The following is a 14,654-nucleotide window of genomic DNA, read 5'->3' as shown; positions in this document are numbered from 1 at the left end:
AGGCTAATCTAGGCCTTGTTTAATGCAAAGCAAACTGTGCATAACCTGCAGTTAAGAAGGGGAACTAGCCCAGTGCAAGGTACTCTCTCAACCATGATGCCCTCAGACACTTTTATGTTGCAGCTTATTCACCTCAGCAGTGTCATAAAAGCGTCTTTAAAAAAAATCTGGTAGGCACAAAGATTTTCTTCAGTGTCCTTATGATTACAATGGTAGTTCTTAGTAAACAAGCTTAATTGTAGCTAAAGAAATTTTACTCCCTACCCCTTCCGTATTAGAAGGGAATCAAGCCTTAAACAAGTTGTGTATCATCATCCTTCTCCCCACCTTCTCACCCACATTTTCAGTGCACGTGGCCCATCTGCTCCCTCAGGTTTAGTACCTTCTCAAGAATGAAATTGGACAAACAGGACAGACAATGGATTGGACCACATAACTTTCTTTTATGCTAAGCAGGATTATTTGTAACATGTCATCTAGGGTCAGAAACAAAGAAAAACACCTTCACAAGTGTTGTAGAGAGCAGCTGTCCTCAGCAAGACAGATTTTGCTCATTTCCTGCCTCAGGTAGATTTTGTCCTCCAAAAGATGAATTTTGTACCAAGGTGTGCCCTTGTGTGGTTCAAAATGTCTGATTCTCTAACATAATCTAAATACTATGAATTATTTGAAATAATCAACTGTATGTCCAAGAAAAGGGGAAAAAAAAGACAGATTAGACATTTCTTTACATACTCATTTTTGGCCTAGAAGAGTCAGTATAGTTCTATAACATTATAGCTGCCATAGCTACTGGCTTGGCCTTCAGCAAAAAGTGAAACAAATGTATTTATGATCATATTATTAAAGAAATAATGCCATTATTAAGAAAAATAAAATAAAACCTACCCCAATTTTACAGACTGGCATCAGTAATAAAATGCATTTGCCTAGCAAATTGAATTTCTGAATATCCTCAGAGTAATGTTATTACACTGTACAGTAGAACTGGCACATGCTAAATGAAAATGTGATTTCTAGACAGTTGTCATGGTTATCAGTCTGAAAGTCTACTTTGTGCATTCACTAAGGTTTACATGAACCTCAAGAAGTAAATAACTTACTGCAAACTAACATGAATTCTGAGAAGTCTCAAAGCTACAGAATCCAGTTGTGGAAACAATTCCCAACAACCAGTCTATTCCATTAAATTAATTTTACTCATATACATTGTAATATGTTAAATAATAATAATTGTAAGAATTGTAATTTACTCATATACAATGTAATATACATTGTATACATTGTAAGAATGGACAAAACCCAAACAAAAACCTCCCACACCTGTTTGGGTCTGAGTTATTCGCAGTAACAGTAACCGATTTTCACATGGCTTTTGACTAAACCACTGAGGTATATTTCCAGTTTGAGGATGCTTTGCTACCGGTCACACAGAGAACATAACAAAAAAACAACCCAAGTTCTACTACAGAAGAGTTCTCATTTCAAATCTTGATCAAGTTGCCAGGTAGTCTAACAGAGCTGGCACAGTGGATCTCATTACTGTGACAAAATCAAAGGTTGCAATTCAGGAAAATACTGGCACTTATTGAGATGACAAGGTAAATTTTCCTCCTCTCAAACTCTGGCTGCTTTTGTCAGTAACTCCCCGACTACTGTCTGCACTGATACTTGCCGGGAGAGATGAGGTTCAGGAGAAGACAGCTGCCTGCAGAGACAAAAAAAACTCAGTGCTCCACAGTAAGAAGTACAACACTGTGGTATACCATCTTGGAACATCTTCTTGCTCCCTGCTGAAACTATGCGCAGAGAAATAATCCCGTTAGCAGGGGAATTAAGTTAGCCATCAACAGCCAAAGGGTTACAACCAGGTTAGATGAGCAGGAGCACAAATCTAAAATAAAAAACAAGACAGCATGAAGCTTATATTTCATATTTAAGAGAAAATAACCAGAGAGCAAAAACATATTTGTAGTAATCTGAACTGATTTACTTTTAGTTTTCAAGGACAGCAATTCATAAAAGCTGAATAACATGATTTATTCCCTTTAAAATTAAATTAATTTCTGCAATAACTAATAATAGTTAGGAGAACAAATGAGCTGAATGTATCAGTATGGCAAGAAAAGGACAGGAAGTTTACTAATGCATGACTGGGGATAAGCAGCATTTCAAAATCACAGACTCAAAAGACTAGATACATAAGCATTTTATATATTATGTTATATAAGCGTATTATATGTATGCACATATATAAGCATATATATTAATATATTTTAAAAATACCCCCCATCTCCTAGGATGTGAATCTGTTTGAATTCACACTTGCTGTTTCTCTGGGAGAGGGAGATGTCAGTCTCCTATATTACAGCTTTCTCATGCTAAAATCTGATCTGTAGGAGTCATTCCACCAACCCCTGAAACGTTCCCATTTCAAAGACTTGAAATGGTACACACAAACCCCAGAACATGTTGAAAAAAGAATTAAATGTACAGGTTACCTACACAGGTTTATTTTTTTCCCTCAAAACCTGCAGTAGAGACAGCACATCAACAATTACAAAATTGATTAAAGGCTTAGAAATTAGCCTCTAGAGAAAAATACTGTAAGGACTGTTCTCTTTCACTAAGTGGCTTTTTACACAATCAACTCTAGACAAAACAGTAACTGGTAGTCAGCAACTTAAGGTTCTTTTCTTCCTTCAAAAAGCAAAGTGACACCTGTCATTTGTGTCCTGGATTACTGCATTAATATTGCCAATAGGAACTTATATAAGCGAATACTCATTTTGCACCAAGGTGATGATTCTGAAGGTTATTAAAATGATATGTTTTCCAGAACAGGAAATCAGGAGCCAACCTACCAATTGGTGTAACTCTTGATAAGTTAGAAGCTGGAGGATCCCGCTCTGGGGGACAGGAGTCACAGAAGTCCCAGCAGGCTGGACAAACCAGATTTCCAACATGGATCCAGCCATTCATCTGAATGCTCACTGTTAATACTTGACCTGAGCGGCTGCACAAGTACGCAGTGTCCTTGACCCAAACGTGCAGTCCTTGTGGAGAACAAGAAACCTTAAAAGAAAGGAATAAAAGTAAGGTCTGTATTATGATTTATTGGAAATATGCCTGGGGGGTTGGAAGTTCTTTCAATAAGGAAATAAAATATTCAGTAAACAGCCTTCATACAGCATAGATTAAGTGCAGCTATTTTAATGCACTCAGAGCAGCTACTCGTTTAAAAATGCTTTAAAGCACTGACTGTACCCTTTTCATGCAATTATATAGATAATCAACTGAGACTGAGTAAAATTCTGTTTCTGCTAATGAGCATGCTTTTAGAGTTGTGCTGCCTTTGAAAGAAACAGCTTTAAGTGAGATAGCCCTGAGAGGGAGGATAATGAAAAGTGACACGTGCACAGTGCTTTCTACAGCAGGAAAATCAGAGTGATTTAACTAACGTAAAACTTCAACAGAAGATTCCAAAGTATTCTCACTTATCCCTGTGACACTTAGTCCTCAGGTAAGACAGGTAAGTCCTAGCAAGACTTGAAGTAACACACAAGTCTGCCCAGTGGCCACGCGCTTGACTTGATGCATGATCTGAACTACAGACTCACAGTTGGAAAATACTTATTTCCAAAGCATGTCATAATCTAGTGACTTTCAGGAAGAGAATATCATGTACGGTGTCCAGGTGCATAGTTTTAACAGCCATAGCCTGCATTTTATATTAGATTTCTCCCTTTGGTGTTACTACAAAAGTGAAGCAAGCAAAGAACCCACACAGCACACATACTTACTTGGTAACACCCACTACCCCAGTCAGGGTAACTGAGTTTCCTCCTGCATTGTTCCATGACAAAAGCTGACTTCTGAATAAGACATACAGAGTTTGGTCCATATTCTTCTGCACCATAGTTTTTGGTAGGATCTAAGGTGGAAAGAATATATTGAACCTCAGTTTACCAGGCGAAAAGGAAGTCCACACTAAATTAATTTGCCATAATTAGTCAGTCTCTACAGGCAATTCCAGGTTTACTTTTGGAATGTTTCAGACCATTAATCATTATATTCAAGACAATAATTCTCAGACTGAGTAAAGCATGAAGAAAACCAAGGTTTTAAAAATACACTATCCACACGCTTCTACAGAAATGTTTGCTCCCAGGGAGTGCCAGCTGTGGTTGCTGGCTTGAGGGGAGAGCGTGTTTGTTCATTTGGCTTTGAGAGAATTGCACACACAGGTAATATCCTGCAGTGTCCTGGAGCTCTGCTATATTGAGACTTCATGTGCTATTCCAGGAGGTAGGCCCATGCTCTGGTAATTTGCCAGGCTCCCTGCTTTGGATGGAAGACTACAAAGGTGAAAAGTAGATTTGTTTCCAGAGAGACTCAAAAGCAACTGAACAACACTCCCCCTGTAACCTCTGTCTTGTATTTGGATCATTTGAGGATAATTTCTGTTCAACTCTTATGCAATTTTTGTATTTCATATACACCTAGGAAGCAAACGCTCACAAGGTAATCCAGATAAACAAATACAGGCCCTTAAATACAACACTAAATTCTGGAAGCTTACCTGGTTGGTTTTCAATTATTCTGCAGTCTGAGCTGCGTTGAAATTCACCACTTAAATGCCAACTGAATTCTTGACTGAACGGACAATAGTCAGCAATTTCTACTGAGCCACCATAATAAGGCAAGTCTTCTGCTGGTACTCCATTAAGATTGTCAAAATACTGCAAAAACAAAATAGGCAGTGAGACAGCTGGTGCAGAGAAAAGCATACAGCTGTCATTTTGTCATTGTTGTTTTTATTGCTTTTATTTAATTTTTTAATAGAACCAATCACTAAAGCTGTAAGAACACCCATTACTTCTCAGGAGCGCTTTTAACAGCAACTCAGAATACCCCGAACAGATGAGCATAGACTATTTGAGAATACACAAGTAATGCACAGAGATCCATATTTACATGTATGGTTCCCTAGCCCTGCACTGCCCCCTGTCTCCTCTTGCAATCACAGTCATCTCTGGGAAGCAAATGTTTCAGTGTGCAGTAACACGAGGGCACAGATTAGCTGAAGAAATACCTCAGACAAAACATTATGGGGGACTTCTGTTACACAGCAACATTTTCAACTGAAACGTGCTTAGACAGTCAAGCAACATCCCTATTGTTTTATTAACAATCACAAGGCTTTTTTTTTTTTTTTTTTTTTTTTTTTTTTTTTAAGTCTCCAGGCTTCTCAGAATAGAGTAAGCAGACATTTTTCACAACATCTACTTTCATCAACTAGTTCAGAAGAAAAAAAAAAAAAAAAGAAAAAAACACATCCTGGCTGCAAAACAGAGTAATGCAAATACTTAGTTATTTAGTATATTATAACTCATACCTGATATTCCTGAGGTAACTGCTTTGGAAACTTCTGTAAGTTGCACACTGCTACTGCTCTTTGGTCCTGTCTGCAGGTTAACTGCAAAGGATTACTTCTCAAAGTGTCACAGTACGGACTGATTAATTGCCTCCTCAAAAAAAAAAAAAAAAGTAACATAAGTTTACAAAAAGCAGTTAACCTAAACTATGCAGTTTTTCTGACTATCCCTGCTCTTTCTAATACTTGAAGCACATAAAGAAGCAGCAATATCTTGTCTGTAGGCTAATTATTGTTATTTGGTTATAAACTTCCTAGTTTAAAGAATATCAGATCAGCAAACAAAGTCACAACCTGCTTAGTTATGTAGTTTCAATAGCATTGTTTTGTAAACTTTAAAGAAAAAATTACAAACAAAACAGGGCTGCAATGGAGCAAATTTACAAGTACTGAAATGAACAAGAAGTATGATAGCCAAAACAAAGCCTATTTCTGGAGCTTTGGGTAAAATCCAGTAATGTAAATGCAGCCAATAACATTTTACAATTAAAAAGGACAAAATAAAAAAGCAACACTTAGACAAAGTCCTTCCACCCAACTCCAAAACACAGTTCTCTTAAAGAGCAAATACATTCCTAAGATGCTTGTCTTTGTATTTATTGGGTAAAATAGTACTGTTCCCGATACATTCGGTGTGCTCCTTCTTGGGTGCACTCTGAAAATTCTTACGAGAGCATTCCTTGTGTATTACTTTTTACTGAGTTGCATTTGAAAAAAGGACAAATGTGAACAAGCATCAGTCTTCCACCTCCTTATATAAAAAAATGGCTTACTTTTGTTTCTTTTGGTCAATCCAGAACTTACAGCTCTTCATTACAAAGTCACAGCCTTTATTACGTCCCCAGTCTAATTTCTCCGCCATGCTATAATTTGCTTTATACCAACTGCAAAGGTATTTTAAAATGAGAATACAATTTAAAAATTAGAGTTATAATTAATAAAAGAGCAGTTCAAAATAGTTTATACTATGCCTAAAGGTTTTCAAATGATAGAACAGGGAAATAACTCCTTGCTGCCTAATAATAAAAAAAGTATGATAATTTCACTATTTTTCAACTCACAATGAGCTAAATGAAAACTTCATTGTCTATTTGTTTGACAGCAATGCATATTGGTCTACGAAGGACTAATGCATACAAAAAGATGAAATTTTAGGCAATTTTGCTTTTCTTCCATATATGCTTCCTGTCTACAAAAAAGACAAAAAAAAGTGCTATGTGGAACTGACAAAAGACTTACATTAAGAGAAAAGAGAAAACAGACTCTGCAAACAGAACTATGCATTGCAGCACATGCTTTTATGGCTATATTAAGAGTGGATTTTTTAATATATGTGAAGAAAAATTAACATACAAGGTATAATTCCTTGTTTAATGTCATGCTGGTTATGCCAATTATTTACTGTGTGGCAGATGAATCAACACAAGTGCATCAATTCCAAATAACATCAAGTGCAACAAACACACTTGAACAAACAGAAAAACCACCACACCATTATTATTCCTATTAACACTTACCCCGTGTCTTCCATTAATGCTAAGGTAATCCTGGAAAAGACTCGGTTCTGCGTATGGGATCCAGTCATAGCTTCATTCTGAAAGTTACAAGTTACTATTAGTAAGCTCCTGAAAAATCAGGAGCCACGCATTCAAGTGCATAGAAGTTCCAGTCCCTTCTTATTATAGACATTCCATTTCCAATCTCTTTCATAAAAGGGATCAAAAGGTATAACACCCTTCCCAGTCTGCCCTACAAAGTCTCATGAGTCAGAAACCTTATGCCAAATTCCAGCTGAACCTTATTCATGGCCAATCTATACTTATTTTTTCTTTAGGTAAAAGAAACTCCTCCTTGCATATTTATTTATAGCAATCATGCCCCCTTTTCTGTCCCCTTTTCTGTCCTTTTTTGGGTAAGTTGAAAGCCAAGCTCATGTAGTGGTGTGTTCTTTTGGGGGGTAAGACTGACTTTCAATTTTCCCAGTATTTCTAGAGGTCCTTTTCAGGAGAGAAGAACACAGGACTAAAGGAACACAGAACTCTACGTGAAGCTTTACTAGTCCAGCAGTGATATTTTCCACCTTACTTTAAAAGCTCACAACATCCTCAAAGAGTAACTCTGGACACTTCTGAGTTTCCTAATCATCAACTGACAGTTTTAACACCCATGTGTCTTCTTCCAGCTCAGTCATTTCCAGCTAATAAGCTTCTGGCTTACAACAAAAGTTGCTCACCCTTAATTACACAGCTCTGGGATTCCTACTACCAAACTTTTCTCACTTACTATTTCTTCAGAGTGTAGTCTTCCAGCCTTCCCTCTCCACTAGCATGGCTGGGAAGAGTTACCATCTGCAGACAGCAAATTTGGTACTATCACTAAAATATTTAATGAGAGAATGATCAAGACCAAAACCAAACCATACGGGTTACTTTCCAGATACAAACTTTCTCTGGAAACAAGACTGCTAATAGTGTCCCTTGGGCTGATCTTATTAAATCCTTTAGATTATCCTTACTTTAATGGCAGCCCTTCTAGCTGACCCTGAACAAGAAACATTACCAGATGTTTCTACAAGAAACACTACCAAAAAGCAGGAAAAATCAGCTGTTTTGGTCTCCTGAAATACATATTTTTTCATGTTTACTTCCATGAAAAGGTCTGTCCTGATGCATTTACCTTATGGTTTACCTCACTTCATACAATAATTAGAAACTATACTGCTGCCCAAAATATCACATAATGTTATAAATAAAAATAAGCTTAAGCGTCAGGAGGAAAATAAATGATTGATCAGATGAGGTTCTGGAATAGGGACGGCAAAACCTAACCCTAACAAGACATGTCAAAAGATGAAATCCAGACAGTAAACAGACAGAACAATCAAGAAGCATGACATAACTGAATTTTCATTTTTTTCAAAAATCAAGAGATTTCATTTTCCAGCAGTCATCTTATCTGAAACTCATATTCTGAGATTTAGCAAGGAAGTAAAATAATATTTATCTAGCAATTGGACATTTAAGTGTTTCCAGTTTAGCACTGTATGTGATATATTTCAGTGAGGTATTTCTCATACCTATGTTTTCAAGGCTCTGGTGAATACCGCTATAAACCTAAAAATAAAGACGGGGAGCAGGCTTTTCCAAATCCCCCTCCATTCCTAATATTAGCACCAACCTCCAACAACCTCTTCTCCCAATGATTGAGCTCCGTACCCATGCCACCTTGATTTTCAAGCTCCATTCCCTCTAGGATTGGACAATTAAAATGTTTACGAGCTTCTTCCTAGAAAGAAAACATATCAACACAACTCATAAGTATTCATGGACAAATATGATTAGAAGTTATTTTCAATACCAAATATATTACACTTAGTATATGTTTAGTTGGGGTAAAAAAAAAAAGTTAGAGGTGTGGGAATCAAGAAGGATTTCCAAAAATATTTAAGTACTCCCTTTTTAAACATTACAAAATGTTCAATGCATTATTTTGTAATGCATAAAACTACAAAGAAAAAAAATAAAGAAAAGTTTTAAAAGAAAAATATTAAATTGGATGAAATTAAACTAGAAAAAAAGTAACAGCACTATCTGTTAAGGCAACAGGAATATGAGGTGCCTAAGTCTGCAGGAAAGCCTCTGAAGAGTAGGATTAAGGCAACAATATCAATTTTGCTCAACCGTTTACAATTTACTTCCCAATCCCTTCATTGTCTCTTTTATTGAGTTATTTATTTCAAACTGCCAGCCATTTTCCTTCACTTCTTTTTCACCTTGGATAGCCCCTTCTCAACTAATTAGATCATCATAATTATATAGTCTTTGGGCCATACATTCAAAAAAATAAAAAATAAATAACACAACACTATTTAAAGTTAACTTATTACTGCTTAAAAAGAGTGAGAAATAATTGTGACTCAAGAATGTTATGACATACATAGTGTACAGCTAAGTTAATCAACACTTACAACTACACGAGGTGTTACCAGAAGGTGAACAGTATGGCGAAGCATTTGGCCACCACGTACATCCCATAACCTCACTGCTTTATGAACAACCTTATCGCTCCACTGATACAAACCTAGACTGTAAGAAGAATGTGTTAGTTATGGATGTTTTGATAAACACACGCTACTGTACAAAGCTTTATTTCCATTAAAAACCAGAATTAAGAATTTCCATTTCTCTTTCTTTTAAATTGACTGTGCAACACTTCTCCTTTGTAAGATACGTTATAATCTTTGTAAGATTTATTACATAGCCAGCTCTGATCTAACATGCTAAAGTAAGATTACTAAAAAGATGTCTGTAGACTCAAGACTTATTTTCTACAGTTATCAAAAACGTACTGCAAATTGTTTATTCAATAACAAGGGAGAAAAATCAAGCAGCAGACTACAGGCATTGCCATTTGTGCACCATTATAGACCTCAAATGATACGTGCCTGAAAAAAAACCTAGCTCCGCTGACATTACACAGACTACAGAAAATATAAGTGCCAGTTGAGTGCGGTGCTCAGAAAACCTCTAAATTTAAGCAAAGGTTGTTGCAATGCTTAACTTCAGGCTTCCTGACAAAAATTGTTTCTTAAATCATCTCCGTGCATTACAAGGTAAGTGTTTAATGCCAATGTAAAGGAAGACTAAAATAAAAATAGAACAGTGTTTGAACATAACAAATACAAAGAATTCTAATAAAGCTATTAAGTTGGATTTTCAACAGGCTAACAGCAAGAATATATCTAAAAAGGCAACCTGAAGACATCCCTTCAGCACTGAGAGTACTGAGAGGTCCAAAAATATGAAATACCTTTCATTAAAAGGAGGGAGTCCATCTGCATATCTTGTTGTCAAAGGTTTTCCATCATCATCACGATAAAATGCAAACAGTCCAGCAGAGAAACCCTGCAAGTTCAAAATCAAACAGAAACCTTCGGTAAGACATTTACACACCATGTCAAATGCCATGAAAAGTTCTTGTATGCAGCAGGTAGACTATTAACACACGAGTTGAGAGAGGCAATGCAAGAGCTTTACCCTCACCAGACACGCTTCTCTTGCAACAAGCAGGAGAGATGTGAGGGGGAAGGCACAAATTTCAGGGCAGGGAAATGTGTTCTATACTACCAACCCTTACCAGTGCATGGATAATCTCGTGTTTCACTGTAGACAACATGCCAACAAATTCCTGAGCCTGCGTTGAGATCATGTTTGGACACAAGTTAGCATATCCTGCTATTGGCCTGGAAGACAGTTTTAAAATTATATTGTTTTCAGTAAAATACTAGCAAATTCAATTCATATTCACTTGAAGAGGCAGAAAGCAACACTGGAAACTAAAGACTATTGTAAATATAAGTGCTTCTAGATAACTTCCCTTAACTAATTATAACTAGTCTGTTAACAATCCCGTGACTTTATTGCTACAATAGGGGAAGAGGGATGGGATCAGTCTGTACACCAACATGCAGCACAGATGTTACTGACAACAGTACAGGAGATCTGAATTTCAGGTGTAGTCATTACAGAGGTATAACATGTCTGTTGAAGTGACTACAGCCAAATGAGAAACAAAAGCCATGTAAGCAGGGGCTATTTGCCTTTTTCTTTGAGTTTTTGGAAGTACGACCTTTCCTTCAACAGAAGCAGGATTGTGAGATAAAATTCAGGCAGTAACAGCAGAAGATTACTTTTGACTTAGATGTCTCAGTTTTATGAGTTAAGTGTTATTCGATTGTTCTGTGCTTTTACGTGAATACAGCATTTGGCATTATTTCAATGATTTCTGTGTTAGCCTATACACAACACAGGCAGACAGTTCAACTCCATATATACAATTCAAAGTTTAACTAAAGAAAGTTTGTACCAGACAGAATACTTGCCTGTCCATTTCAGCTTCCAGTTGGCAGTAGGCTGCATATGCAATGATGTTTTCATGGCCACACCTTTCAGTAGTGAGAGCACTGACGTAAAGCACAAAGTCAGCATCTCGAACCCCTTCTTGGTCAGGTAAGCCAAAGTGCCGTTCGTTCTGATTGTACACCCTGCATTGCTTTGACAATGTTCAAAGGAAACAGTTAAAATACATCAGCTATGATAGAACTTCTGTAGAACAAAACACAACTAGCTGGAAGCCAAGAATAAACCCCAGCCTATGACAGCTGAAGATGAGAAAATTCCCTGTGACAACAGTAAACAAACCCAGAGCCAGGGAACAACTTTCAAAAGACTAGCCATTTTGATTAAAAGCTAGGAAGGTGGCAGCTGTTGAAAAAAAGGTGCTTGCCAAGCTAGATTAATTTAAAAGTTTTGGCTCACAGAAATAGTATATACATAAGCAGACATTGCATTTCACATTTAATGCAATATATTTTTAATGCTGCAGTTGAAATGTCAAGCTAAAAGAAATCTGGTGATCACATACTGTAGTCGATTCAAAAATTCATGCAAGAAAACAAGTTAGAAGCATTTCCTGCACCGTGCTCCTTGTTCATCGAAAACCACTGTTTTGATTCAAAAGTTATGATTAATTCTGTGAAAATCTGACTCACTGACCAAGGAGAATAATGAAGCAACTAGATGCCATTTCATAAGCTTTGAATGTCATTATGTGTGTACTTTTCTATATCACAGACTTAAAGAACAGTAAACATTACATTTTTCCATGACTTTTAGTTCAACATCATAAACTAAAGACACTAACTACATTGACGCTAACTAAATTTGAGTGACAGAATAGAACAACTTAAGCTATCTCCTGCAAAAAGAATTGTAGAATCACAGAATGGTTTGGGTTGGAAGGGACCTTAAAGCTCATCTAATTCCAACCCCCTGCCATGAGCAGAGACACCTCCCACCACACCAGGCTGCCTAAAGCCCCATTCAATCTGACCTTGAGCACTTGCAGTGATGGTACAGCCACAGCTTCTCAGGGCAGCCTGTTCAGTGTCTCACCACCCTCACAGTGAAGAATTTCTTCCTTATATCTAATCTAAACCTACCCTCTTGCAGTTTAAAACCACTACTCCTTGTCCTCTCACTACACTCCCCGACAAAGAGTGTATATACCTTTAGGTATCAGAAGGTTGTCATAAGGTCTCCCCAGAGCCTTCTCTTCTCTGGGCTGAATCACTTGTGAGTGTACTAGCAGTACTAACATTTTAAGTAGTTTCCACAAACTGCACTCCTCCAAAGGTTAAGAAGCACCTGGATGGTTCAGCTTACCTGGAGGTGTTTTTCAGGAACTATAACTGGTCCACACCTCGTATGGTTTGCACAGGCCACTCGGCAGTATCTGTGAGGATCAGCTTTCCTCCTTAAATATTGGTTTGTTGCACACTGCCTTCAATCAAACATGAAAGACAGTTAGCATTGTTTTAGAATTAAAATAAAACTAGCAGAATCTTACAGCACCCAACAACACTGTAATACACGTTTAATATAGCACTGTTGTAACTTCCATGCTGAAAAATGTTATGCTACTCTGGAAGACAACACTTCCAGTTGTTAACGGAGTATCTACAGGTGCAAAAAAAAGATTTGGAACAGGTTCATAAACAGGGATACACATAAAAGGAAATAAGCAGCATGATACTCTTTAACATCTCTGATACCACAAACATAGGTGTTGCTATTGAAGGAGAAAGCAAAAGTTTGCTGACCTTCCATGATCATCTCCCACCACTGGGCCAGATGGATCACTTGTCTGATCCAGGAGAGCATTTCTTATGCTCTTACTCTATTCTTACTTTAATGTCTACACGATGCAATGTTAAATATTGAATGCAGTAAGTGATTTTCAACAAACTTTCACATACCTGCTTAGCAATATAGTACCTGCTGATTTGCGCACTTGGAAAGTCTTCTCCAAGTAAGATATAGCTTGTGGAAAAAGCTTGTTCTAAATAGAACAAAAATAAAAGTCACCCAGTGGTAGTGCAGACATAACTTACAACCACTAACTGCCTAGGTACCTGAAACTTGCTAATGCTGTGGTATAGCAGAATAGCAGAGATCCAGACTTCCAAGTTCGGAAATATTTAGTTCCAACATTTCTGTATTTTGTTATTGGAATGACAAAGCAAGATGGAAGTCAGTATTAATTTGGATGTACAGCTTCAAAGAGGCTGACTTCATTTCAGCCCCGATCTTACAGGTCACTGGGAACTGCCCATCACAGATTCCCCTGCAGCTTGTCTCTGCGACCTCCAAGCCTGGCTGCTGCCCTCTCTTTTACTGCCTACTTGCACAATAAATCAAAAGATGCCAGCAGACATATTTAAAGTACTCCTAAAGAATTTTCATCGTTTCTTAGTACTGCTAGAAGCTATGTAGGTCCTGCTCATCGACAGCTTTGTGCGCTGGGATACAGCAAGCACCTATTAAATAATATTTAACATAGCAGTGGGAGGATTTGGGAGAAACAGCCTGTACCCAAAGCCTCGCTTCCCTGACCAGAGGATATGGAAGCGCCTTAATCACATCAGTAAAGCCTTGACTTACGTATAAATAATAAAGAGAAGGAACCCATACCTTTATAAGGTGCCTTTTCTCTGGCAGCAAACTGTTTAAAAAGAAAGAAAGAAAAAAAAGAGCGTTAGCCACTAGGGTTTGCATTGCGGGATGAGGACAAAAAGGGGTCACCGCCACAGCACAGCACACCGTACTCACTCCTCCACGCTCCTGTCGTACACGATCTTAATCCGCAGCCGCTGCCCCACGTCCCTCCTGACGAGGCGATCCTCGGCCAGGGGCACCCCGTACACCACCTGCCGCGGGGAGCACAGCCGTGGGCGCCGCCTCACCCTCCCTCCCCGCCCGTCCTCCTCCCGACCCCAGCCCCCGAGCTGCCCCCTCCCGGCCTGGCCTCACCTCCCCGCGGCCGGGCGGCCGGTGGTGGCAGGGCGAGGAGCGGGGCGAGGCGGCGGCGCCCAGCAGCAGCAGCAGCAGGAGGAGGGCGGCCGGCAGCGCCCTGCCCGCGGCCCCGCACCGCCCGCCGGCCGCCATGTTGGCTGCCCCTCCGCCGCGTCGCCATGGAGGCGGCGCCGGCCGCCAATCGGAGAGCGCCGAGCGGCCGGGAGGGCGGGGCGGAGGCGGGAGGCGGGGTGTGATTGGGCGGCGGCGGCCGCCTCAGGGCTGTGGTGGAAGGGTTGGGACGGGGGGGCAGTGCTCGGGTCTGTCACGCAAATTCCCGAAAATTTCTGTTTTAAGCTTCTTAA

The 14,654-nt window shown here is 38.8% G+C and overlaps 1 protein-coding gene across 1 annotated transcript; it reads right to left on the bottom strand.

The window, feature by feature from the left end:
* Window positions 1-423: 423 nt before the first annotated feature.
* On the bottom strand, window positions 424-14,442 carry LMLN (leishmanolysin like peptidase; the record flags this gene model as incomplete). The annotated part of the gene is made up of 17 exons (XM_084523047.1): window positions 424-1,708; window positions 2,865-3,075; window positions 3,804-3,934; window positions 4,583-4,742; window positions 5,399-5,531; window positions 6,211-6,321; window positions 6,955-7,031; window positions 8,615-8,722; window positions 9,405-9,522; window positions 10,247-10,341; window positions 10,574-10,679; window positions 11,319-11,488; window positions 12,661-12,778; window positions 13,254-13,336; window positions 13,969-13,999; window positions 14,107-14,204; window positions 14,308-14,442. The coding sequence occupies 17 exons, from the start codon at window positions 14,440-14,442 to the stop codon at window positions 1,653-1,655; spliced, it is 1,941 nt and encodes a 646-aa protein (XP_084379173.1). The 3' UTR covers window positions 424-1,652.
* Window positions 14,443-14,654: the final 212 nt, after the last annotated feature.

The sequence above is a fragment of the Aythya ferina genome (genome assembly GCF_964211825.1).
Source record: "Aythya ferina genome assembly, chromosome: 6".
Lineage (NCBI taxonomy): Eukaryota > Metazoa > Chordata > Aves > Anseriformes > Anatidae > Aythya > Aythya ferina.
Note: the sequence above shows the minus strand (reverse complement) of the source record. Positions and strands in the feature narration are given on the sequence as shown.